The sequence below is a fragment of the Epargyreus clarus genome, unplaced genomic scaffold (genome assembly GCF_041222505.1).
Source record: "Epargyreus clarus isolate Ecla_fem2 unplaced genomic scaffold, WU_Ecla_fem_2.2 ptg000019l, whole genome shotgun sequence".
Classification (NCBI taxonomy): Eukaryota; Metazoa; Arthropoda; class Insecta; order Lepidoptera; family Hesperiidae; genus Epargyreus; species Epargyreus clarus.
In genome coordinates this window covers 6,605,959-6,633,083 of record NW_027332227.1, presented here as the reverse complement: position 1 = coordinate 6,633,083, position 27,125 = coordinate 6,605,959, and the positions used below count along the sequence as shown (strand labels likewise).

Sequence of the window (27,125 nt, the reverse complement as noted above, 5' to 3'; positions counted from 1 at the left end):
TGGCTGACATGCAATCGCGTGTCTAGAGAGTTTCTTTACATTGTCCTAAAATGGTTTGTTCGTTTGTTTAACTGTTTACTTTATACGTACTAAATAATAATAGTTGCTCTTAATGTCTTTATTTTGTCTTAAAATTGTTTGGTTGTTTCCTTATAAACTATTGGATGTGGCTTATCACAGCACCGTAGTACGTTGTAGCTCGAGTTGAGTTACAACTTGCAGTCTTCTATTAAAGTTGGGTACAGATACTTCAGTTCAACGTGGTCCGTAGTTGAGAACAGGTTTTTGAGTTATTAAGGGGGCGTAATATACTGTATCCATGATAGGTGTTGGTCCATGTAAATACCCAGATTCTTTACCTTATAACTATAAGGAATATGCACATTGCACATCATCCAGTACAATTGGTGGTAAGTTGTGCCAATCAATCAATCCTAGAGGTCAGACGCGAACTCCCTATAATGATAGTGTCTTCATACATTCTAAATATTAATAGTTGCTCTTAGTGCCTTTATTTTGTACTGAAATTGTTTGGTCGTTTCCTTATTAACTGTTTGCTGTGGCTTATCAAAGCACCGTAGAATGTTGTAGTTCGGAGTTGAGTTTCAAACTTTTCGCAGTGTTCTATTAAAGTTGGGTACAGATACTTCAGTTCAGCGTGGTCTAGCGTTGGGAAGAGGTGGTGCAAGGCGTGGTCTCCGAAGCGTGTAAGTGACTTGAAGTGTTCACCAGCGAAGTCTATTCGCTCTACCACGGTGTCTAGTTGGTGAATTCCCCAGTCTATGTTTTCTCCTCTGAAATCGTATAAGAATACATTTGAACACCTTGGTATAAAATTATATTAATTAATACGGTTATTCCGATTCTTAAGAAAAAAAATTGCCTATAAATTTGTGTATATTATCAAATGGTCCTAACACGAAAAGCAATCCAGATTCTATCTACTGTGATTTTTTATAATACAGGAGCAGCAGACGAGCATGTGTAACTGATAGTAAGTGGCTACCACCACCCATGGACATTTGTAATCAACCCCAGATAAGAAACGATTCCAACCTGAGGTCGGCCACAGATGTGCCCCTATCCCTGAGGACTAAGTTGAAACGCCTCGGAAAAGTTTGTCTTCCTTACCACACCCTTCAAACCAGAACACAGCCGTACCTAACACTGTTGTTATTAGGCAGAAATAGGTGTGATAATGGTGCCGCTGGAGTCGACCACAGAGGGTTTGTGTTAATTAACTCTGAAGTTAATCACAGAGGTCGCTGGTTGCACCCACGACACAGTAAACGTGGGGCTTCGAACATAGACAGCATTAGCGTTTTTTTTTTGTATACCTTCAAATGTACCGGACGACGTGGGAGTGACGTCGGGTTATGTGGTATTTTTACCGCACTAAACCCCCCCGGAGGCTGTCCTCAGCGCTTGGTGGAGAACTCCGGGATATCCGATAGAACACAACCGGAGTCCTCCAGCGCGATGCCCAGGCAGCATTACCTATCTATTTATATCGATTTCTTTTATCTAGCTTACTCTGCTTACTTGCGCGTGTGCCTTAACCTTCAAAGCATTTTTAACATAAAATATTTACATCTATGTTTGACCTTTTCAGATTTCACGTCAATCACATTATTTTAGTTTTAGTGTAAAAATTCAAAAATAAAAATATCCAAGTTTATTTTTTCTACGACTAATTTGAAACTCAAGGTATAAATGTATTTACGAGTAGATAAATACAATACGTAAATGATTTCAAGCAGAATTTAAACGTGTAGGTACGTACTACCTAATGTCTTAATGAGTTGACTAGTTCAAACAAGTTTTTGTTTTTGTATTGGTATGTTATTTTTGCGTCTCTAACTATGAAAACAAACCAATCTCAATTCTGCAAAATATCATTTTATGCTATAGTGTGAAATTCGATTTGAGGTGTGAATAATGGAAATTATAGTTAAGCAAATCATGAATTGCCATATTAATGCGTTATATCTGTTTCACGGACGAGTATATTTCGTCATAATATTGTTTGTGATAGTGCGAGTATTATGATAAATTTCAATCGGCGTTCATTCTCCATCAATACATAAATTTATTTGAATTCATAAGTTCAACTGCATTTGAAGGTTGTAGAACCCTTTGTGGTTATATCTTTTGGAATATCTGTTGCTGCTTTTGATGAATTTCGTGGATAATATTTAGAAGAGCTGTGTATCGAAGTGCATTTTAATTAATTATTTATTTGTCGCTAAGAGTAGCTGCAAATTAGTGTTTAGTTCTATTAAAAAGAAATAACCTACCTAGGAACATCGCCATCAAAAAAGTTGGTGTGGCTATGATGACCAGCAGTAAGACCAAACACCATGAAGAAGAAGCTGGATATAACTGTGGAGGCGAGCCACACGGCAATAGTCCAGGGCAGGAACAACCCACTCGTCCACCACATCCAAACTGGCAGGAAGAAGGGAATCAAGTTCCGCCAATTCAGGCTCTTGTCTTCGAGTTTGGTCAGCCAAGCTATAATTCTGGAAAATAAATAGTTAATATCTTAAAGGTATTTTAAATAACCTAAAAGCCCACTTATTGTAATCGTTGGAAGGTGGTAAGATCTTCGTTATTAGATTTCGAAGGCACAGATGCTAGTAAAAGAAAGACCTTTACGGCGTGCCAATTTATTCCGAAGATAGCAACGCATCGGTGACTTATTTCATGCAGAAGTCCAATCTTATCTAGGGTTGATGTCTAAAGTTAAGAGGAAACCGGTGTCCAGTAGGATCGTAATGAATATACGCATACCTATATCTTCTATTTGGTCTGAGCAAAATCTAAAATGATTGCAGATGTTTCATATATAGGACTTGTCCTCTATGAAAGATATTTTGAGTTTATTAAGTAACCATTTTAAAAAGTGAATGTTATTGCAGTGCCCTGATAAAGTTTTTATGAAAGTTGCCCTCCAACTTAAAGGCACGCCGTAGGTTTCGTAAGAAATGTAATTAAAAGTTTGCGAATCTGTGAACTATTATTTTATTATTACAATTTTAATATTTAGTATTTTTATGCGAAATACTTGGTGCATGATATGTGCATTTTAAGTGATTTATTCATGTAATTAATATGTATACTATTGTGCAAATTATATTAATTTTTATTACGGATTTTTTGTCTTCCACTTCGTGTCTGGGTTTGATATTCAGTCTGTAGATATAAATGTAACTTTACTTACTCTTTTATCATACATCCCAAAGAAATAAATGGGAAGATAACAGGGTAGTAGAAGGAAGCCATTTGTGCCCAGATAGGTTTGTCTTTATAGGGCAAATACAACAAAAATGGCTCCAAAGCACTCAATTCTATATCTTGTACCGTGTTTGTATGGAGATGGTGTGATAATGCGTGCGATATTCTCCAATCTCTGGAAAGAAAAATATATGTTACAATTATACAGATATGAGTTCTGTAAGGGAAGTGTCACACGAGAGATTGTATTGTTTGAATACATGAACAACAAGAAAACAGTGAGAGCCCTCTTGGCGAGGGGTCAAAGGTTCAAATCCCAGCTGACTTTTCAAAGTTATGTGCGTATTAGAAATTAAGTATCACTTGCTTCAAACGGTGTAGGGAAAACATCGTGAGGAAACCTGCATACCGGAGAAAAAAACTTTTCAAAGGTATGTGAAGTCTACCAATACGCACTTGGCCAGCTTGGTTGACTGTGGCCTAATTCTTCTCATTCTGTGAGGAGACCCGTGCCCAGGGACAGTAATGCGTTGATGATGATGATGGTGATGAAATGAACGACAGTTCATGATGTCGACGAGCGTTGCCAGCCACTGAATATCGTTGACGACAAGACAACCTTTGGAGACAATCGGTGGAACATCGTTAACGTGAACTGTCGCTCGTGTGTCAGCTTCTTAACAATGAATATCATAACTACTCGTATATTTGTAGGTAATAACGCCAATTTAGTTCATAAAATATTTGAGGTACTAATTATGCAATTATTAAATTCATACTTCATTTGAATGTACTCAGAGAAAGAAATTGTATATTTAATTGTTTGTTTTGGTAATTAATTTATTTAATAATACAGTAAATTGAGTTTAATTACTTTACTAGTTATGATACAAAAAGTTTTCGTATTTGAAAAAAATAGGACGAAGAAATGAATTAATGTTGAAGGTTTATTACTAAGTCTCTCTAAGAAAAAAAAACTAGGGTGATAGTATGGTAAAATCGCTCCCTTCGAAAAATAATATGATAACTAAAAAAATCACAATGGTCAAGAAGAATAAAAAAAACAATTTTGTCTAATAGCTCCTAAAAGTTAATATTTTGCGTAATGATATGAATTATGTTTTGTGGAAAAGTGCTGGACAGGAATCGAAAGAGTCGCAAAAATAAATATTAGAAACATTTTAGGTTTGAAGGTGGTAGAACCCTTTGTGGTTCGACTCCGGCAGCACCACCGCCACACCTATTTCTACCTAATAACAGCAGTGTTAGACGCTGCTGTGTTCCGGTTTGAAGGGTGTGGTAAGGGAGACAGACTTTTCCGAGGCGTTCCAGCTTAGTCCTCAGGGGTAGCGGCGCATCTGTGGCCGACCGCAGGTAGGAATATCTAATCCTATCTGGGGTTGATTACAGATGTCCATGGGCGGCAGTGGCCACTTACCATCAGGTGGACTGTATGCTCGTCTGCTACTCCTATACCTATTATAAAAAAAAAGGTTAAATTAGTATTATAGCATCTTACGTGTAATTCAAGCCGCTAACATTAAATAGGTACATCCTCCAACTATCGCTTCTGTGGAAGTAATTATGAGCGCAAATCGTAACAGCGCTCATAATGAAACCAACAGTCAGTGTAGATACAGCTCCGAGGATCAAATTCTGGGTCCACAACCAACAAGACAGAGAACTCGATATCAATAACGCAATAAGTAAAATGTCGGTCACATAATCACTTTTCTTTCTTGCATCAGCTGGTATATCTTTTACTTTTTCAGCTATCTTGCTCTTTAAAGTTTTGTAGAATCCATGCTCTTCGAAAGTGAATGGAGAATTTCTCGGAGTCTGAGTTTTCCTCACTAAGAATTTCGGCAAAAGCGTCTCAGCTACTCCGTGGATATGATGAGTTTCAAATGCCTCTGTTATGTCGGTACCCTGTAAACAAGTGGAAAAATCTTATTTTCCTCAGACGTTATAATTAGATATATTTTGTTGAAGCGATGTAAACAAGGTTGTATTTTTTGCGCATTTGCGAAATAACAGGTACCTACTATGCACGAAACATAGTTTTTTATATCATAATGATTAATAACTATGGGTATAATATTTGCTTGACGTCTAATATTACTACAGATACCTACCACGTATTAGAAGTTTCTATATACATTTTAAATACATAATTGTTGGCAATGTTCGCACAGCAGGTCCACTTCGCATTCCAGATTAAATGTTATTTAACTTCTAAAACTGAACCGATTACTGAACAACAGCATTTGCACGGATCTCTTTTCAGAGTTTATGTCATACTTTTTTGACCAAGTGAAATAGATTTTACACGTATGTAGGGAAAGAAGAATTTTTCTGGCATAATGTGATAATTTTTATCACCATTAAAGCAAATACTCGTACATAGAATGATCACATAGTTTTGAAAAATATTGCGTATGATATTTCAAGAGATTTTCTAATCTCTTGAAACATCATACGCAATATTTCCACTTCTGTGGAAGGCTGAAATTCATGCCACTAGCATACGGTTCTTTTTATAAAATAGCAATAAATTCAGCTTACTGGGCAACATTTTAGAGCTCTACAAAGCACAAAAACTTTTGTATCGTCGGGATGTTCGCTCGGTTTTGTACGCCAATCGTATGGTATGAAAATATTTCTGCGAAGAATGCTTTATGAAGCTTGAGCAACACATCAACGATCTGTGATGGTATTTGAATCTGGTGAGACATGCAATTCACCGTCAAATTTTAATATATTCCATGAGGGAGTTTTTAATACCAGTATTAAAATGCTCAGAAGGGATTCCAAAAATACAATATATTCTTTCATAATCATCAACATTTACAATAATACGAATTTATCCACTAATTTATCATACTTTAATTACAAAAATACAAAGAGAATATAAGCATAACGTTTAACAAAACACATTGCGAAAAAAGCAGATGACATTTTATAATTAAAAGCAAAACTGAATATTCCAAAAATATAATAACATATACAACTTAAAAGTGGTAGAACCCTTTGTGGTTCGACTCCGGTGGCACCACCGCCACACCTATTTCTACCTAATAACAGCAGTGTTAGGCGCTGCTGTGTTCCGGTTTGAAGGGTGTAGTAAGGGAGACAGACTTTTCAGAGGCGTTCCAGCTTAGTCCTCAGGAGTAGCGGCGCATCTGTTGCCGACTAGGTAGGAATATCTAATTCTATCTGGGATTGATTACAGATGTCCATAGGCGGCAGTAGGCACTAACCATCAGGTGGACTGCGTGCTCGTCTGCTACTCTTTTATTATAAAAAAACGGTCAAATTGAGAAACCTTTTTTGAATCCTTTGTTGAAGTCTATTAAAAATGGAAAAGTATTCAAAAGTGCCATAAATTATCAATAACCAGCAATTATGTGGTTTATACACGAATCAGTGTGGTATGACTAAACACTGTATTAAAATGATATACTATTACATGTTTATTCAAAGACTAGCTGACCCAGCAAACTTTGTACCGCCTCAAAATCTATTTATCAAATATATTTCATATAAAATATAGCTATGTTACTCGAGGATAATGTACTTTCGAATGGTGAAAGAATTTTTAAAATCGGTCCAGTAGTTTTTGAGCCTATTCATTACAATCAAACAAACAAACAACGTTTTCCTCTTTATAATATAAGATATTTGCCTTTACATACGTTACGACTATATTTTTCTTCGTAATAATTTGTACATATAGGAACGTTCCGCACTACTTACGTTCTTCGAGCATGGATTGAAGAAAGAAACAATATTCTTTGTTGTAAAATGGAACAATTATTACTCTCTTTGTAACCTTCTATCTCTGGTTTAAGATCATAACAATCAGTGAACACAGGACACAGAGAGATCAACAAGCTAAATTCAATATGAAAAATAAATGTTTACGTTTTGTATGTAAGGAAATTATATAAACTTATTATTTAGCTAATATTCAGAAATACCGAGGGACTAATGTGTTTGTATTGATAATTGTCGTCTAATATCTACGTAAATAAAACTGGTATACCTAGTATTTGCATAATTTAAACTATCTAGTTACTGTTGAACCTGCATTGACCTTAGTGCAACAGAAATGCAAGGCTATTCGTTCGCCGTCTATGTTGCTCGCATTAAATAGAAAGAAATAAAATAATAAAAATACATTTAGCGTTCCGTAGAGATATTCTGAAAACCCTAAGTAGTATTTCAGAACACAGATGATTATGTTTATCGAGCACATGTATGTATGTATGTATGTCTCAGTATTTAGCAAGTCCTATTTTTTTCCTTGTTCCATTTTAACAGTAATGCGGTTTAGTTAAATGCGGTTTAGTTAAATGCTTTTAAATTACGGGAGAGACATAAACTACTTTACGTACCTTTTCAGTTAATTATATTTAACCACTAATTGAATATTAAATAGTAAGACCATAAAAAAAAAACAAATTTAAATATTTTTTGTACGGAACTCTAGATGTAAACCGTGAATTTACATTTTCTTACCTAGTAAGTTTTTCGTTACTGTCATTTAAATTTGGCGTAGCAACATCTTTCATAATTTGATTTCAAAACTTATATTGAAAATATACATATGTTTCTCTATTATTGTGTAATGTAAAGCTGTCGATGTATATAAATAGTTAAAATCTAATACAAGAGTAATAAATAAAAATCGACTAAAGCGAGTTGGGTACATACCCAACCCGCTTTATTTTCACCTATACGTATAGGTGAAATTCTTTAGCGGCGTTGTGCACTTTTTGTGATGGATAAAAAATGTTAAACTCGCGTCAGACACGTGGCTTGATCGAAAATTCGTAAGACGGCAAAGCAAACTGCAAAACTCAAGATGTCATCCGTCGTCAGCAAAGAAAAAATATGTCAATGGGCACCAGTTTCATTTTTTATTTATTATTCAGGTTAGTTTTCACTTCTGCCGGTACTCCCGGAGTGCAACCCGTTGATTTTTTTAAGACAGAAGTGGCAATCGAGCATGCGGGTTTCAACACCATGTTGACACGGTACTAACTGAAGCCGAGTTCTAAGATTTTGACATGGCGGAGCGGTCATCATTTTCTAACACGCCGCTGATTCATGTTTCGACCCCGGTTAGTCATTCACTTACATGATGTGCCTACTTAGATTTTTTTTTTTTTGGTTTTGGATGTTTGTTTATTTTTCTTTATTTATGTCTATAGCAACCTATGGGCTATGGGCGTAGAAAGCCATTATATTTTTAAGATGATTTCAGCATACTCCATGACAGTTCCATTTTTGGATCAGTAAAACTATTTACCTTAGTAATTGTCAGCCAGTCGGAGCCACCAGGATGTATAGCGATAAAGTCAGTTAAATCGTAGAGGTTGTCGTGGATCCTCCAGAGACCTTCAGCACCATCTTCTATACGTTTACCAGCGATCCACTCTTGAGGGGTCCTCAAATCAGTCTCCCGAAGCGGGTTGGATTTTAATTTTGGAAAACTGATAGAGTATTTTCCTGGATTTGGTACCATTGTGATCGACGCAGGTGACTCTGTGGAACAAAAAAGAAATTGAAATAAAACTAAATTAAGTCTCATATTTAGATATTTCCGGCAATTATGTTCAATTTTCAAATTTCATTCAATTTCATTCAAATTGTATTTATTTGTTGATACATAATAAATTGTGAGAATGTCAGTACATTCAGAAGATGGTAGAACCCTTTGTATGTCGATATGAAAGTATGACTAACTGCCTAAGAACAGCAGTGTTAAGGTGTACTGAGGGAGATATATTTATTCGATGCAACTTAGTACGTAGAGGTAGCAATGCATCGTTTTTATAATATAGGAATAGCAGACGAGCATGCAGTCCACCTGATGGTAAGTGGCCACTGCCGCCCATGGACATCTGTAATCAATTCCAGATAGGATTAGATATTCCTACCAGAGGTCGGCCACAGATGCGCCGCTACCCCTGAGGACTAAGTTGGAACGCCTCGGAAAAGTCTGTCTCCCTTACCACACCCTTCAAAATGGAACACAGCAGCGCCTAACACTGCTGTTATTAGGTAGAAATAGGTGTGGCGGTGGTGCCGCCGGAGTCGAACCACAAAGGGTTCTACCACCTTCGAAAATCTGCGGCCATCTGCGGCCATCTGCGGCCGACTTAGGATATTATTATCTAATCTGGGGTTGATTACAGATCTTCACGAGTATCAGTGACTATTTACCATCAGGTGGACTGCATAATCGTTTGCAACTTCAATCATATGTAATTAAAAGTTACTTCGATACCGCTAAACTTTGATGTTAGTGTTTTCGTTAATCTATACTAATATTATAAAGAGGAAGACTTTGTTTGTTTGTTTGATTGTAATGAATAGGCTCAAAAACTACTGGACCGATTTTAAAAATTCTTTCACCATTCGAAAGCTACATTATCCACGAGTAACATAGCTATATTTTATATGATATATATTTGATAAGTAGATTTTGAGGCGGTACAAAGTTTGCCGGGTCAGCTAGTATTTTAATATTTAGCTTAAGTTATTAGTGTGAAATGGTCATATGACTTGGTTGCAATTTACAATTTGTAAATCAGAACAACGTAATCCTTGGTCCTTGCACAACTGAACTGTCTATCGTTTATAAGAAATGCAAATTAATTATATATGCACTTTCACATACCGTTATGTCAAATAATAATGCCAATGCAATAGGATGCACTATGTTAATCTGATGTTTGCTAATTAATGCGACTTGATTTCCTTCAACATTATTGTATTTCATAACGGAAAGTTTTTGTTTACCTATATTGCTACTTACTTAAATAATTTCATAATAATGATAATGCTATGATAAAATATGATAATACTAGTTTTTGCCCGCGGCTTCGCCCGCGTTTAAAAGAAAATAATATAACATAATAACATACATAAAACTGTAAATTCGTACCTTCAACTTTGATAAAGATCATCACTTGATCAAATGTTTACGATTCAATTCTTACTAATATCGATTAAAATAATCGATGTTTTGCGTCCAACAGATCGATTCGCCGATTGATCGATCTTAGATCGCCATCCCTAGTTCCCGTGGAATTTCCAGGATAAAAACTATCCTATGTCCTTTCTCGGGTCTCAGACTATCTTTGCACAAAATTTCATTAAAATCGGTTCAGTGGTTTAGGCGTGAAGAAGAGACAACCAGACAGACTTACTTTCAGAGTTACTTTCGGATTTATAATGTTAGAGGATTGCGTGGCATGTAGCATTACTTTATTGGACTGCGCGTCTGTTGTTCGATTTCCAATACTCTAATTTTCCATTCAAACTAAATTAGAATGACCTACTTTAAAATTTCAAGTGGAAATTATAATTAGACAAGCGGGGAATGGTAGAAGTCGTTATTATAATAGCTATTTTAGAAGTACCATTTGCATTGTGAAAATTTTATAAGATATACTGTAAGCTCTGGGAAAATATAGCTTCCCTTTCAATACATATAACCCTCCTTTTTGATTTTTTTTATTTATGATACACGCTCTCTGACGAACAGACGAACGGATAGCGAAGGCTTAGTTAAATAGATCCTGTTTTTACCCTTTGGTACGAACCCTTGGTAACCTGTATGTGAAGTCCACTTAATAGATATAGGTAGTTACCGGCAACTCTCACGAAGTTGCCTACGCTTCACAAAGTTCAAGACGTGTAGCCAAGACAAGGTAGTTATGGCCGAGACAGGTATTGGACGAGGCTTATCATATCAAGTTTTATTGAAAGCCAATATGTTAACTAAATATTAATAACTAACTACAGTGCGCGACTTCTTACGCGCAGACATATTAATACAAATATTTAATGCGTATTATATCCCCTTAGGGGTGGAATATCTAAAATCGTCTTTGAGTTTATGTCAACATAAAAAATGAAGTTTTTATTAAAATTGGTTCTAGTGTCAGCGATAAGTAAAAACTGAGTATTCTTATTCAAATACAACATTGTCAGTGTAAAACAATTTTACTTTTAAATTTATTTAACTTGATTATTTAATTCGAACTCGATTCGATTTTCATTCACTTATTGATTATCGAAAAACCGCCTAAGAAGGTTCAAAAAATAAACAAACATTATTTTACCTTGTAAGCTTAGAACACATTACTTTGTTTTATTCAGGGTCATGTTACAAATTAGATCTTTAGTAGAAGATATTTAGTTTTTAGCCAAATAAACGGAACATCCGAATAACTAAAAAGTTGCAAAAGAAGACTCAAGGTTACACATATTTTGTGAAAACATTCGATGTGATGTAGCATTTACGAGAGTTTAGTTGAGTCAATGTTTTATGTAGTCCTGGGAGCCTACCACCATCTTTTAAAAACCATCATAGTTCAGGAAAGTTTTATTTCCTCCTTAAAATAGTAAAATATTCCGTCATATACAGTTGAATAAACTTAAACCCTTATTAATTTTTGCTTATCCATTGTATAAAACCAACTGAAATTGTCATATTTTGCTTAAATAGTTAAATTTCCTGCAAAAAAAGTAAAAGTATGATTAAAATAATATTGAGTTAAGAGATGGTAGTAACCCCCCTGCACTTTAAAATGTAAATACCTGTTTAGTTAATGTATTTTAAATGTTAATAAACTTATTAAAAATAATTGTATAACATATAACATAAAAATAAAATGAATCGAAATGAAATATATTTATTTTGTGCCTACGCCCATGTGTATTCTCAATTGATTTAGTTGTGGTAGAACTCCTCGTGGTTCCTCATTAGAACCATCGCCACCAGACTTATTTCGGTCTAAACTGTTAAGTGTTAAGCGGCGGTCTGGTTTGACGGGTGTGACAAGGTATTCCAACTCTTCAGGGGCAACGCATTTGTGTCCTCTCCCTGTACGCTTACTCTATATGGAATTGATTACAAATGTCAATGGGTGACAGTTGTCAGTTAAACTGAAATATAAAAAATATATTTAATATGCGCGTGCGCACATTACACGAACATAACATAATAAATGTATACGGTTGTTTATTAAAATAACTAATTATTATCTATACTAAGGCAAACGTCCATATAATGTTTTTATACATTTCAGTAGATATATACTTGAATTCTAAGATATATAATCTGTACTGTAACGCGCGCGCATACTAATTTGCATTTTTTTTGGAACAACATTATCCCGAAGTTATTGGCCTTATTCACTTTATCTTATTACTTTAACAGTAGATAAATACCCAAGTTTCGTATATTATTTGTTATTTATTTTTAATATTTGTTGTCATAGCGGTTATAGATACGCACTCTATAATATATAACGATTCAAGAGATAGACAGACCGACAAACGCAGAGATGGTCAGACGGACTCTATAATTACGGAACCCTAAAATGTGGTAAAGACAAAAGTAATCTTTGGAACCTCATTTCCGTACTTGTACATTAATGTTTAATTATTATGAATTATATTCTTCATGCTCATAATAATAATTATGCACTTACTTAAAATCATAAAACGTGTAATGTTTTGATAATTCCTTATTTTTAATTCTTAAATAATGAAGTAAATTACTTAATTTTCCCGTAATTTACATATTAATAAACAAACAACTAATTGTTTATTATTAAATCGGTTCTTCGTAACAAGGACAGAGAGAGCGGAAATCTTTGTGTGGCATTGACCGCGGCATTGAAGTAAAATATCGCGGTGAAGTACCTACAAATTGAGGCTCCGAGCAGGCTTCGTAAAAACATAAAAACGTACAATAACTTCAAGTATGTCAAAGTTCAAAATTAAATTATTTGGTGGATTAGTTCTGATAGTAATATACGTTACAATTACTTTTTTCTATTTTTTATAGAACCAAAAGTTTGTTCCAAATATATTCCTTTTGAGGATGATTTTTCAGTAATTTTTGCATCGGGTAAAGTGGAGTTTTTAATAATAATAATAAGAGCATTTAATGATGATAATCGCTGGGATCAATGTTTTACGTGGGTGCTGAAGCGTGGTATTGTGAATATTTAGCCAATCTAACCCGCGACCTATCTTTACTCAACTTTGTAGATCGTAAACGCGGTTCTATGACTTTTAACAATACATACTTTATACTATAGTCTTAGGCTTGGGATGGAGGTTAGGACGAGGATTACATCAATTTCCGCCTAATAACAGCAGTGTTAAGTACTTATCTCAGGCATTTCAACTTAGTCCTCAGAGGAACCAACTTGTGGTTGAAATTATGTATGATTCAACCCTATTCTTATCTAGGGTTAAATACCGATATCCATGGGCGGCAGTAGCCATTTAGTATTCATTCAATTTACTTTATTTGAGAAAAAGAACAAAGTACATGGGTCTTAAAATTAACATATTTTCTTATGTTGTATCCATGCGGGTGAGAAGATGGACTGCATTGCTACTTTGTGAATTATATTAAAAACGGTTATAACAATAACGCAAATACGTTACATTGTGATGTACAGACATGGTAATTAGTATAAATATAAGTATGTGTAATTTTAAATTTAAAATGACGCAAAATTTAAGTTTCAATATAAAACAAAGAAGTTTATTATGTAACTTAATAAAAAAAATCGGCATCAGGGCCAACAGACTCTTCATATGAGTTGTTTTGTGAGGAAATAAGACTTAATACAGTTAATTTAAGTATATTTTTGCATGCTGATCAGTGGAATGTAAAATTTGCGAGCAGTTTTTAAACTTGTTATACTTGCTTATCCGGTGTAACGTTCTTAAAACTATAACATGTTAAGCCTACTCATTTATTTTTCCATTTGATGTTAGATAGGCCGGTGGAGGCCTTGGGACAACGAGGGAGTGGTCATTATTTTTCCATTTAAAAGAACATTGTTTTTCGTCAAATCTTTCAAAAATATACTGCTAATAAAATTATTTCAAAAATGTTTGGAGAAAATATACACTTATACTGGTTAAAAAAAATCTTATATGTGATTTAAAGTTGACCCTTCGCAATTTGGATATGTTGTCTCTATTGGGTACGCCAGTAACTGTTCCTACCCCGTTTGCTCCCTTCTAAATTTGGCTCTGAATATAGGATGAAGTATGACAACTTTACATTTTTACATAAATATATACGTCTCTATTTCTATAAATATTGTACATGCCTATAATTGGCTTGCATACCAATGTATTCTATTATAGTACATAATGTTATTTGTAAAATTTCTGTATATTATGCTGTTGGCGTGTCAAATAAATAAATAAAATAAATAAAAAAAGCTCTATACTTCAGAGTCAACACTAGGCTTATACAGTGGGTGCTAAGGACCCGAATAAAGTAAAATACATAAACAGGTAGACCATATACAAATTTAAACTTATCATTCCTGTCTGGCCGGGAATCCGACCATGAACCCTCTGCAAGGTAGATCGGTGTGGTCAGTGTTCCACGGGTACTTGGGTCGTTGACATTCGATCTTCGATGGATCCCATTTGGTTCTCATCCAACCTGTTCTTAAAATCGTGTTTACAGCATCTCGAAACGCACCCCATTTATATACCTTCAAACCTATATATCAACGTACAATGCCGCTTTGTGGTCTCTATCCAAGAATTCACTATAATGGCCATCGGTTCTATCATACTGCCCCATTAGCTTGTGTTAACGACAGTTAAAACGGCTCGCCTGGCGAGGTACCTTATATGAAATAAATAAAATAAAATTAAAATAAGTATAATATTTAATATTGTAAATGTAGGTATATATGTGTAATAATTCATAAATAATAGAGTACCCGTAATGTTGGTAACACCACGCCGTTTTCCCGCGCGAAGGGACGGCGCGGGGCGGGAAAAAAGCGCGCGCGCACCCAGTGTGGCCGACGAATCCTATAAGCGCGCACACGCGTAGTGTCTCTCACGAGTGTATTGTAAAATAGTTACCGTTATCCGTTGCTTTTTGTGTAGTGAACACCATTAAACTAACCACCGTTAAACTGTCGCTGTGTGTTGTGTAAATAAATAACTCTTTTACCTCTTCTACCTCTTGTTTTCGTTTTTTACCGACCTACTATCCGCTATATGGAAGTGGTCCATCGTGCCGGATCGAAACTGAAACAAGAAGAAGCATGCCATTACCTCGAACGCCGCCGCGAACTATAGTGACGCGCGCACAAACGAAGAAGATGGGGGAAATGGCAAAAGAAGAAGAACAAATGAAAAGAGTTCAGTCGGATAGCGGCCATATTGGTACACGCGCCGCGCAAGGACGCGCCACACGAAGTATTTCCCGCGCTTCGTTCGCTTCGTTGGCGGCGGCGCGGCAACTAGAATTCGAAGCAGCGAAATCAAGAGCTGAAATCGAATTAAAAGAAGCTGAAACAGAAGCAGCAGCACAGATCGCTTTAAGAAAGGCGAAAATAGAAAAAGAGTTATTGGAGAAAAAACTCGCAGCCGATTTGGCGATGTTAGACTCGGCATCAATACGAGACAGTGAGACGTCTCATGAAAGAGTGCAAGATTGGTTGGAGTCGGCAGCTGCTCCAGGTTCCTTACCTGATAGGCAGCTCATGGATCACGCAGGCATGGACACCCAATGTGCCATGGCGGAGCTAACCAAGGCTATAAAGGATGCTGTTGTCAGCGCATCCTCACCAAACAACAATAACCAGGAGCTCCTTTCGAGGCTAGCGACGTCCAAAGATCTACCCTTGTACGCAGGAGATCCCCTCGAGTGGCTACAATTTAAAGAAGCCTTTGAGTCATCGACACGTCTGTGTAAATACAATGACACCGAAAACTTATGGCGATTACGTAAGTGCTTACGTGGTGAAGCAAAAGAAGCCACATCTTCTTTATTGATGAGCGCCACTGCGCCTAAAGAGGTAATAGAAACTCTGGAATTAAGATTTGGTAGGCCGGAAATTATTATGCAAAAAATAACCTTGCAATTAAGAAAATTGCAACCGTTGCCACAATCTTACCATAATGAAATTGTAAATTTTGCAATAAAAATTAAAAATTGTGTCACAGCTACTCGCATGCTTCAACAGCTGGATTATTTAAGAAGCCCGCAATTGTTAGCCATTATAACATCGAAGCTGCCCACCCTTTTAATTACTAAGTGGGCTGAATATGCATATCACAAAGAAGATATCCCGAAGCTGGAACTATTGAGCACCTTCCTTTACGAAGAAGCACAGAAAGTGGCAGCGGCGGGAGTCAGTCACATTTACTACCAAAGTGATACTAGAATAAAACCTTACACCACACATAACATCAAATATCAGCATCATCACCCTGTGTTAGCATGTGCAGACGCCAGTGATAGCCCTAATAAGTGTAATTTCTGCCGACGATATAGCCACAAGCTGATGGAATGCGTGAAATTCAAGCGTGCCCTGCGTAAAGACCGATGGCGATACGTGCGCTTAAATAAACTCTGTTTTAAATGTTTGGGAGCTCGTCACGAAGAGCATACAACGTGTACGGCGGAAAACTGCGACATCGATTCGTGTGGTGGACCCCATCATCGGTTGCTGCACTGGACGAGGACAGGAGCGACGCGCCAAGAACCAACCGCGCCGGTCAACGATGCCCAGTGTCCCGAACGTGACCGAGAACTCGTTGCCCACGCGACCGCGCCACAGTGTTCCGAACTAAGTGTACCTAAAACAGAAAATAAAACAATTAACTCGCAAAAAATTTACCTTAAAATAGTGCCAGTTACCGTATTTGGACCCAAACAAAATATTAATACTTACGCGCTGCTAGACGACGGTGCAACGGTGAGCCTCATATCAGCAGACATCGCAGATAAGGCTGGACTACACGGTGAGAGTGTTACCTTGCGTGCGACTAGCGCGTGGGACTCCGGCGAGTTGGTATGTAAAACTGAAATATTAAACTTTGACATTAGTAACAGTGATGGAAATAAATTTAAATTACGTGCTCGAAAATTAAAAGAATTAAACTTACCTGTGCAGTTTACTAGTGATATAAACTTTAAAAACTTTGAGTGTATGCCTAATGTTAATTATGATTGTAACACTGTAGTAAAACCTACATTGTTAATAGGTCAAGATAATTACGATTTAATTGCGCCAATTGTATGTAAAAGGTATAAGACAGGTGGGCCGTTTATTACGCAAACATTATTAGGTTGGTGTGTGCACGGGGCCTTACGCCAGGTACCTACGCGAACGCGGCAACGCAGCGACGAGCGCCTGTGGCGCAGTGGCCGCGGCCGCACGCTCCGAGGTTTAGTTCCGAATTCGGAGAATGTAGACGCGAACGCAACACCCTACTCTGTAACAAACGACGCTTCTACGGAACACTCACCGTGTCTATATACTTACAGTGCGGATACACATAATTATAATAATGATAATTTGCATGAATTAATACGTCTTTCTTTTTCACTCGATTCAATTGGAATCTGTAGTAAACCGCGCGAAAATGTTGACGAGTTGAAAGCTATACAAATTCTTAACGACTCGGCGAAATTAATTAACGGACAATGGACCGTGGGTCTTCCGTGGAAGGGCGATTTTTCTGTGATGCCGGACTCTTATCCTACAGCTTTAAAAAGACTTAAATCCATCGAACGTAAAATGTTATCTGATTCGGAGTTTGAATTGCGGTACCGGGATCGTATTAATCATTTACTTGTAAATAATTATGCGAGAAAACTTAGTGATGCCGAATGTACTGACTTAGTATCTAAGCGCATATGGTATTTGCCGCATTTCGGGGTCGATAACCCGAACAAAAACAAGTTAAGATTAGTGTTTGACGCAGCTGCTAAATGCAACGATTTTTCACTAAACGATTTTTTACTTCAGGGGCCCGATTTATTAAATTCTTTGTACGGAATAATGTTTAGATTTCGCGAACATCCGATAGGCGTAATAGGCGACATAAAAGATATGTTTTTACGTATTAAAATTCAAAGTGATGACCAACATGCATTAAGATTTTTATGGAAAGAGAAGGATAGTGATATAGTAAATAAATATGCTATGACATCACTTATCTTTGGGGCTAATTGCTCGCCGTTTGTAGCTCAGTACATCAACCAGACCAAAAACGCCTCTCGTTTCCAGGATCAAATGCCAGACGCTGTTCACGCGATACAAAACAACCAATACATGGATGATTATATTGATAGTTTTTCGGATAAAAGTGTTACTTCAAAAATTATTAAAGATATTTCATTTATTCAAAAACAAGGCGGATTTGAAATGCACGGGTGGTTAACCAATGAGCCTTCAGTATTATCGGATATTCCTAAAGATACTCTTAATGACAAAGCCATAAGGTTCAATATTGACAATCAACCGGAACGGACACTGGGACTGCTATGGTTCCCGAGTGACGATATGTTAGCGTTCGACTTGTCATTTAAACGTATAGTTCAAGATATTTTGTTATTTAAAAGGATACCAACGAAACGTGAAACATTGAGTATAGTAATGTCCATTTTTGATATTCACGGATACTTAGCACCATTTACTGTCAATGGAAAAATTCTTATACGCGAAACGTGGAAGAAAAACATTCAATGGGATGACGAACTTGATAAAGATCTTTATGATTTGTTTAAGAAATGGATAGGACAGGCTAAAGAAATTAATAATATTAGAATACCGCGGTGGTACTTCCGCGGCGATACTATGAATACAAGCGACAGCGAGTCAGTGTATGAGCTTCACATATTTTGCGATGCATCGCCGAGTGCGTATGCAGCCGTCGCGTATTGGCGCAAACAAACTGTCGATGGATGCGTTAGAGTCGCGTTCATCGCTAGCAAATGCAAAGTTACTCCTACGAAGTCAGTTTCTATACCGCGACTCGAACTGCAAGGCGCAGTATTGGCATGTAAATTAGCGGAGAGCATTAAAAGGGAGCATCGTTTACGTCCAACTTCAATATATTATTGGACTGATTCAACAACAGTGTTATATTGGATAAAAAACCAGTGTAGAACTTATAAAGTTTTTATTGCTAACAGACTTGGGGAAATCGACGAGTACAGTAGAACAAACCAGTGGCATTATGTCCCTACCGGCTCAAACGTAGCGGACCTAGCAACCAAAAGTAGCAACTACGTATTGACTAGCGATTCGGTGTGGTTTTCCGGACCTCCGTTCTTACATCAGCAATCCTCCTGCTGGCCGCAACAACCTGAAATAAAAAACAATATTAGTAATGAAATATTAGAAAAAGTAAATACTGTAATTCAAAGTAATAAAAGATGCGACTTACCTGTGCCGGACCCGAGCCGGTTCTCCAGCTGGCTGCGGTTACTGCGTGCTACCGCTACCGTTTTACTGAGTGTTGAAAAATTTAAAAATAAATCTATTAACGGAATTAACGCGGATCTAATGCGTGAAGCCGAAATATTGTTGTTGCGTTATTCGCAATCACAATCTTTTCAAACGGAAATAAATTTATTAACGTGTAAACAAGAAATTTACCGCGACAGTCGTTTGCGAACACTTACTCCAATAATAGATGAAAATAATATTTTGCGTGTAGGCGGGCGAATTGAAAATGCGCAAGGTGTAGACCAGTTAACCAAGCAACCCATAATTTTGGATGGCAAAGACTATATAGCTCGACTTATAGTAAAGCATTACCATGTGAATGCAAGCCATTCGGGTAACGAGATGGTAGTTAACGAAATGCGTCAAAAGTATTGGCTGCTTAAATTGCGGCCCACAATCAGATCTGTTGCCAGACAGTGTTTGATATGTCAGTTCAAAAGAGCTTCTCCCAGACCACCACGCCTTGGCGATTTACCAGAGTGCAGGTTGACTCAACGTCAGAGACCGTTCACAATGTGTGGTGTGGATTTGTTTGGCCCTATAGAAGTAGCAGTAGGCCGTCAAAGGCATCACCGGTACGGCGTTCTTTTTACGTGTTTAACCGTGCGAGCTGTACACTTAGAAGTAGTATCTTCCCTCACGACGGATTCTCTCATCATGGCGCTGCGCCGAATGGCCGCTCGTAGAGGATGGCCCCACACTGTGTTCTCCGACAATGGAACTAACCTTCGTGGAGCTAATACCGAGTTGAAAAAAGCGTATCAAGAGGTAGTTTCTAATCAACAAAGCTTAATATCTGAAGCACTTAATAAAGGAGTACAGTGGAAATTTATACCTCCTGGCAGTCCGCATATGGGGGGCGCCTGGGAACGGCTTATACGAAGCGTCAAGACGGCCTTAAGAGTTGTGTTAAAACAACGGGCACCTAAAGAGGAGACGTTGAATACTTTCCTGTGTGAAGTCGAAAGTATGATAAATAGCAGACCTTTAACTCACGTTTCTGTAGACCCGCGGGACCCAGAATCTTTAACGCCTAATCATTTTTTGTTAGGTTCTTCTTCAAACCTACCTCAATTAGGAGTCTTCGATGGCAGTGACGAGTTCCTGCGAAAGCAATGGCGTTTTGCCCAACGTTTGGCAGACCTCTTTTGGTCACGGTGGCTGAAAGAGGTCTTACCTACCTTAGTGCCACGAAGTAAATGGTATCGCGAGGGTGACCAATTAAAAGTTGGAGATGTCGTGGTGGTCGTTGACTCTACCTCTCCACGCAATGTTTGGCCTAAGGGCATAATCGTAAAAGTTTATCCCGGAGCTGATGGTAGGGTAAGAGTCGCGGATGTTAAAACCAAAACAGGGGTTAAGAAGCGTCCAGCTTCGCGTTTAGCGTTATTATTTCGTAATGAGTGTCGTAGTCACGACACTGAGGGGCAGAATGTTAACGACAGTTAAAACGGCTCGCCTGGCGAGGTACCTTATATGAAATAAATAAAATAAAATTAAAATAAGTATAATATTTAATATTGTAAATGTAGGTATATATGTGTAATAATTCATAAATAATAGAGTACCCGTAATGTTGGTAACACCACGCCGTTTTCCCGCGCGAAGGGACGGCGCGGGGCGGGAAAAAAGCGCGCGCGCACCCAGTGTGGCCGACGAATCCTATAAGCGCGCACACGCGTAGTGTCTCTCACGAGTGTATTGTAAAATAGTTACCGTTATCCGTTGCTTTTTGTGTAGTGAACACCATTAAACTAACCACCGTTAAACTGTCGCTGTGTGTTGTGTAAATAAATAACTCTTTTACCTCTTCTACCTCTTGTTTTCGTTTTTTACCGACCTACTATCCGCTATAGCTTGCTTGCATTAGCTTTAAATTATGTTTACCTTAGTATTTGCCGAATTCCTGTACCTAATTTAGATTTTATTTCCAATGCAGTCATCTTCACATGTTTTATAGTTAGCTTGCTTTTACTTTGTGGATTAGTCTTGAGGTCAGCGCAATGTAAGGTGTATTTCTTTTTGCAAAAATTAGGAGTATTTTTATATACCGCATATCGCGAAATTCCGATGGAAAACTTTATAACAATTTTATTTACGAAGCCAAAACAGGATAACGTGACACACTTAATTCGAGGTAATTATACATGTCTTTATTAGGCTTCTACCTACAGATAATTATCTGTAATCAATCTTGACATACGTATACTTCCATAGATACTTCACAATTATTATGCATTTCCATTCTGTAGTCGAAGTAAAGAATGTTTCTTTACGTTTAGAAATTTAATAAATTTTTTATTTTAGATATTTAAGTGTTCTTAAAGATAAAACGTCTTGTTAGTATGTTATGTATCTCACAATAACTTTTTTGTATCTTGGACTAATATTAATTATAACAAAGTACTAATTTTCATGACGCTTGTTTTTCGGTTAAAGCAGAATCGCGGCGAAGGCGAATTATCATACAAACTTTCAACCCGTATTTAATTCCCTTAGGGTCCTGGTCGAGGCGAGTGGCTCTGTAGAAATACCTAACACTAATTTAATAAAAACAAATCAAGTTGTAAAAACAAAGAAGTTGAATAAATTTAATTTTTATTGCTACTTTGAGTAATTATCTAGACAAAGAGACAATAACAAATTGTTATGCACTTTTAACATCAAATTAAGTTTTTGTATTTAATTACTTTTTTTTAAGTACATTATATAAAAGTAATCTACAATCTTTTATTTAATTTGCAGTGTAAGTATGTATGTAAGTAAGTGCGGGTCAAATCTGGCAAGGTAAATTTGACCTGGTATCTGATTGAGCTGAAATTTTGTATGGGTATGTAGATCAGGTAATAATACAATATTACTAATTGACCTGGCAAATGTTGTGTTGCCATATAAATAAATAAATGTTAAGGGTGAACGACCTGATAACTTAAGGGTATGAAAAATAGATAGTAGTCGATTCTCAGGCCTACTGAATATGCAAATAAAATTTGGTGAAAATCGGAAAAGCCGTTTCGGATAAGTTCGGTAACTAACATTGTGACACGAGAATTTTATATATAAGATTATGATATGCTATTGGACTGCTTGTGGTTGAAACTAAGCTTCTGGCTTGAGGGGTCCGAGGCTCAAATCCCACTTCTGATTTTTCAATCATGTGCGTATTAGAAATTCATTATCACTTGCTTAAACGGTGAAGGAAAACATCGTAAGGACATACCTGAGAGATCTTAGAAAAATAAATTTGCAAAGATATGTGAAGTCTACCAATTCGCACTTGGCCAGCCTCGTGGACTGTGGGCTAATTCTCATTCTGAGAGGAGACCCGCGGCCAGTAGTAGGACACTAATGGATTTACAGTATGATGATGTTGCTGACAGATTCCCATGGAAATTCTGTAATTAAATGACGCACCCCGATCGCGTTGAGGCTCGTTTGATTCATTTTCTAAAACGTAATAACCATATCGAATTTCCGATTTTCAAGATGCATTAGCAACATAGTTTACTTAAATGTAGGTACGCTCTTTTTCTGAAATTTAACATGCTTATTTTTAACGACGCAGTTAAATGAAAAAATGTATTAAGATAATATAATGTGATATATGTATTTAATAAATAATAAAAAGTTAATTGAAAATAATAATTGTATGCTAAGAAATAAATACTTTGTAAAAATACGCTTTTAAACAACCTGTAGTTAACTTTCATCCACTACACTATCATATTGTTTTAAGGCTCTCAGAATGAAAAGAGTTAAGGTTATAATTATTCCGAAGAGTATGTGGGTACTTGACATTGACATTTACATGTACTTTATTGACGGTATAAATAAACAAAAGATGAATGTAGAGAGCTTAAGGCACTATATTACCTATAGTCCTTTCTCTGTTATAGTTCACCATTAAAACAAAAGGATATATATATATATACAGGGTGAATTTTTAAAACGGGCCTTCAGGGCCAAATCCGAAACTATAAGGATTAGCGAAAAATGCTGAAAGGAGTTACGAGGCCGATTGTGATAAAAACTAAAACTGCATCATTACTTTTTTAAAATAACTTTTTCCCTAGCCGGGAATCGAACGAGTTCATTTTGAAAAAAATACACCCTTTATATTATTCAACTATCTGATAGTGTTGCTTATAAGGATCAAAATCTGGAAAGTAATGGTAAATGACAAACTAAAGGAAAAGCCTTAATTTTAAGAAAATACATATTTATTCATATTAATTTGGCAGTTAAGTTCCCGCCATTCATCAATTTAAACATTTCGCGTATTAACAATTTTTTTGCTCAATGCTTCAAATCATTCGAAATGGACGTTTTGTTCTTCAAGAATTCATATTTTTATGTCCGACTTAGTTAAGGTTACTTTTAGGACCATTATAATAGATTTAACTTGCTATGAGCGGAGTTTCGTTTAATACAGATGTAAAATTGCCATATGCGAGAATGTCTTTTTTGAGTCAAATCCGAGTGATAACTAAACAAAGAGATATAGAAAATCATATTTACTGTTGAAACGTAGTTATAAACAACAAACAATAAAAAAATATTATTTTATCACTTATCTATTTTTATTAAAAAATAAATCCTAAACACGTCGGTAATTTATTTGCCAAACTATTACTTTCTCATACTAAGCCGAATGTCGCGGTTATAACATCGAATAATTAGTTGATTAACCAACAAATTTTTCAATGGTATGACTTACGTATGTTTCTAAATAATTATACATAAATCATTTGTTATGTATAATCCTTGAGGATTAGTATGCCAATGTATGGAAAAATACGTGTTTTCTTCAAAATTTTCCTTTTCCTTTAATTTGTCACATAACATTACTTCCCAGAATTTGATCCTTATAAGCGACACTATCAGGTAGTGAAATAATATAGAAGGTGTATTTTTTTTCCAAAATGAACTCGTTCGATTCCCGGCTAAGGAAAAAAATATTTTAAAAAACTAATCATGCAGTTTTAGTTTTTATCAAAATCGGCCTCGTAACTCCTTTCAGCATTTTTCGCTAATCCTTATAGTTTCGGATTTGGCCCTGAAGGCCCGTTTGAAAAATTCACCCTGTATATATATATATATATATATATATATATATATACTAGTGGTGCATGCGGCTTCGCCCGCATTTTAAAGAAATAATATGACATAGCGGAAACTGGGGACACTTGATCCTTACGGGAGACTTGGTACACTGGATTTACAGAGCTTCTGTGAACACAATATGATTTTAGTGTGGCAACATTGGTTGTATATGATACGTTAAAACTTTCTAAACTTGGTACTCTTGCCCAATTTGATATTTAAGCAGATGGCGGATGATTGTGTGTTTCGTGTCGCAGAAAAATATTTTTCGTAAGTTTTCATTTTGATTAAATAATTGGTTAGTAAACTTATTTCGGGTAAGTAACACTTTTAAACTATTCATTATCTATGTTTTTAAACGTCTGTTTCATAGAATAGTGTTAATAGTAGTAGATTTTTTTACAATATCTTTTTATAACCACAGTATAGCTAGGGTACACTTGGTACACTTTCTTATGGGAGATATGATCCCCCCGCATCAGGCATCCACTAATGTTTATTTTTGAACAATCTCAGGGTTCAATATGCCTAGAGTATATAAAACAATAGAAGGTACAGGAAAAAAAATATCAACCATAAGATTCTGTGATAATAGGAACATTAAGTAATGTTAGCTGAAAACATAGTTACTCGTATATGTTGTTTATCAAAACAGTGGATATGTTGTTGTTGTTGTTTCTACTTGATCAAATGCATAGTTTCCGATTCTATAACTACTTACGAATTAAAAATTAATTAAAAAAAACCCTTTCCCACGGACTAAATTGTGAATCTAAACCATTTTCAAGTCCCCTTGAACATACACAACAAATTTCATCAAAATCAGTCCAGTCGTTTAGGAGGAGTTCAGTGACATACACACGCACATAAGAAATATATATATAAAGATTTCTTTAATTCTATGATTTTTTCGCCGTCGTAATCGAAGGTTTTGAGATTCGAATCCCTAGCATAAATCTCTGTTTTTCTTAGTTATGTGCATAATAGAAATTAATCGTGGGAAAACCTACAAATGGCCCGGGCGGTGGACTATGGCCTGGGCCATTTTCGCTCTAAAAGGGAAGCCCGTTCCCAGTAGTGGGACAGTAATGGGTTGATGAGATGTGTAAATAAGTAAGTGTATACTGAACATATACCTAATATACATAATACAGTTCTAGTTCTCACTCGCTCTAGTTCTCACTTTGTTACACTCATATAAAAATAATTGACAAAATGTATGTATCAGACAAACTTATTATGTATCAGACAAATAAACATAACACTGATTCAATCAATAGATAAGAATTGTTAAAAAATGTAGGTATAGGTAAATCATTGTATGAGCTAGTTATAATGTAAGTTAGTTTAGTTACAATGATTCGACTAATTAATGTGATTGTAGTCAATGATTTAATGAGAAATTAAATAGTAGTCGGTACCTAGAATTGTTTCAACGTGTGTGACACAATTAGGTATTAAATTGCTGTTTTATCTTTGAATGTCGTTCATTCATTTTCCTACATCGTAAGAAGTAAAAACGGATTCGATAAATTATCTCTAACTGATAGATACAACTATGACATAGTTTTCATAAAACCGTTTTGTAAACATTAAAACGTGAAATAATTTAAAAATCTTACCAACGTGCGTGACTGCGCACTAAACGCGCAGATCCTTCGAATTTGAAACGTAACAATGTTTATTAGATTGTTATTATTTGTTATTTCGATAACAATAAATAAACATCAACAAACAATTCGCGTGTTTCTCGCGGGGCTGATTGGCCGTGACTGCCGCTGCGCGTGCGCTTGATTCAATTCGGTGTTCCGTTATGATAATAATGAGGTAAATGTATTCATTATGTAGCTAATGTGGCCTTTGACAAGATATTTATAAGCAAGTTATTAAGATTGGCGCTTGATTGATAATCCAGTTAATGCTATTATCATTTGGAAGACATTAGATAATTTGGATTAATTCGATTGAATATTTTCATAGATCCCACACATAAGTATAGATATCTCACCGCCTTGTAATTGAAAGAAGCCATTAAATGGCTTAAACGGCTGACAATTCTGTCAGCCATTTAATGGCTATCATGGTATAATACATGGTATAATAACACGAAATCGAAGAAAAATGCGGAGAAATATCGTTTCATTCGTAAATGATCTAAAAACTACATTTTTTTAATATTTTTCAAACACGAAAATAGATGTCAGTGAAAATTTCAATTGTCAAAACTGGTAACGTTTTCTTGTTAGGAGTGAATAATCTTTGCTAATCTATTATAGATCCAGTGAGGTCAACGGTTAATAATGTTGGTATTTAATTTACTTTTGAAGCCATTTTAACGCATCGTTATGTACTACAATGTAAACTAAATTATTGTCTTTTAATTAATTTAAACGACAAATATAAGTGCAATCTATAAATATTACATTTATTTAAAGAAAAAAAGATAAAAATGTGCATTTTCAA

The 27,125-nt window shown here is 36.0% G+C and overlaps 2 protein-coding genes across 2 annotated transcripts; one reads left to right on the top strand and one right to left on the bottom strand.

Moving 5' to 3' along the window:
* Positions 1-398: 398 nt before the first annotated feature.
* LOC140750027 (cytochrome b5-related protein) lies at positions 399-26,459 on the bottom strand. The gene is made up of 6 exons (XM_073083319.1): positions 26,285-26,459; positions 8,552-8,787; positions 4,757-5,166; positions 3,224-3,412; positions 2,298-2,522; positions 399-794 (listed from the first exon to the last, which is right to left on the bottom strand). Exons 2-6 carry the CDS (start codon positions 8,765-8,767, stop codon positions 512-514), a joined length of 1,323 nt encoding a protein of 440 aa, XP_072939420.1. The 5' UTR covers positions 8,768-8,787; positions 26,285-26,459; the 3' UTR covers positions 399-511.
* On the top strand, positions 15,360-22,087 carry LOC140750297 (uncharacterized). Its single transcript, XM_073083742.1, has 5 exons — positions 15,360-16,002; positions 16,264-17,114; positions 18,336-19,110; positions 19,771-20,526; positions 22,059-22,087. The coding sequence occupies exons 1-5, from the start codon at positions 15,360-15,362 to the stop codon at positions 22,085-22,087; spliced, it is 3,054 nt and encodes a 1,017-aa protein (XP_072939843.1).
* Positions 26,460-27,125: the final 666 nt, after the last annotated feature.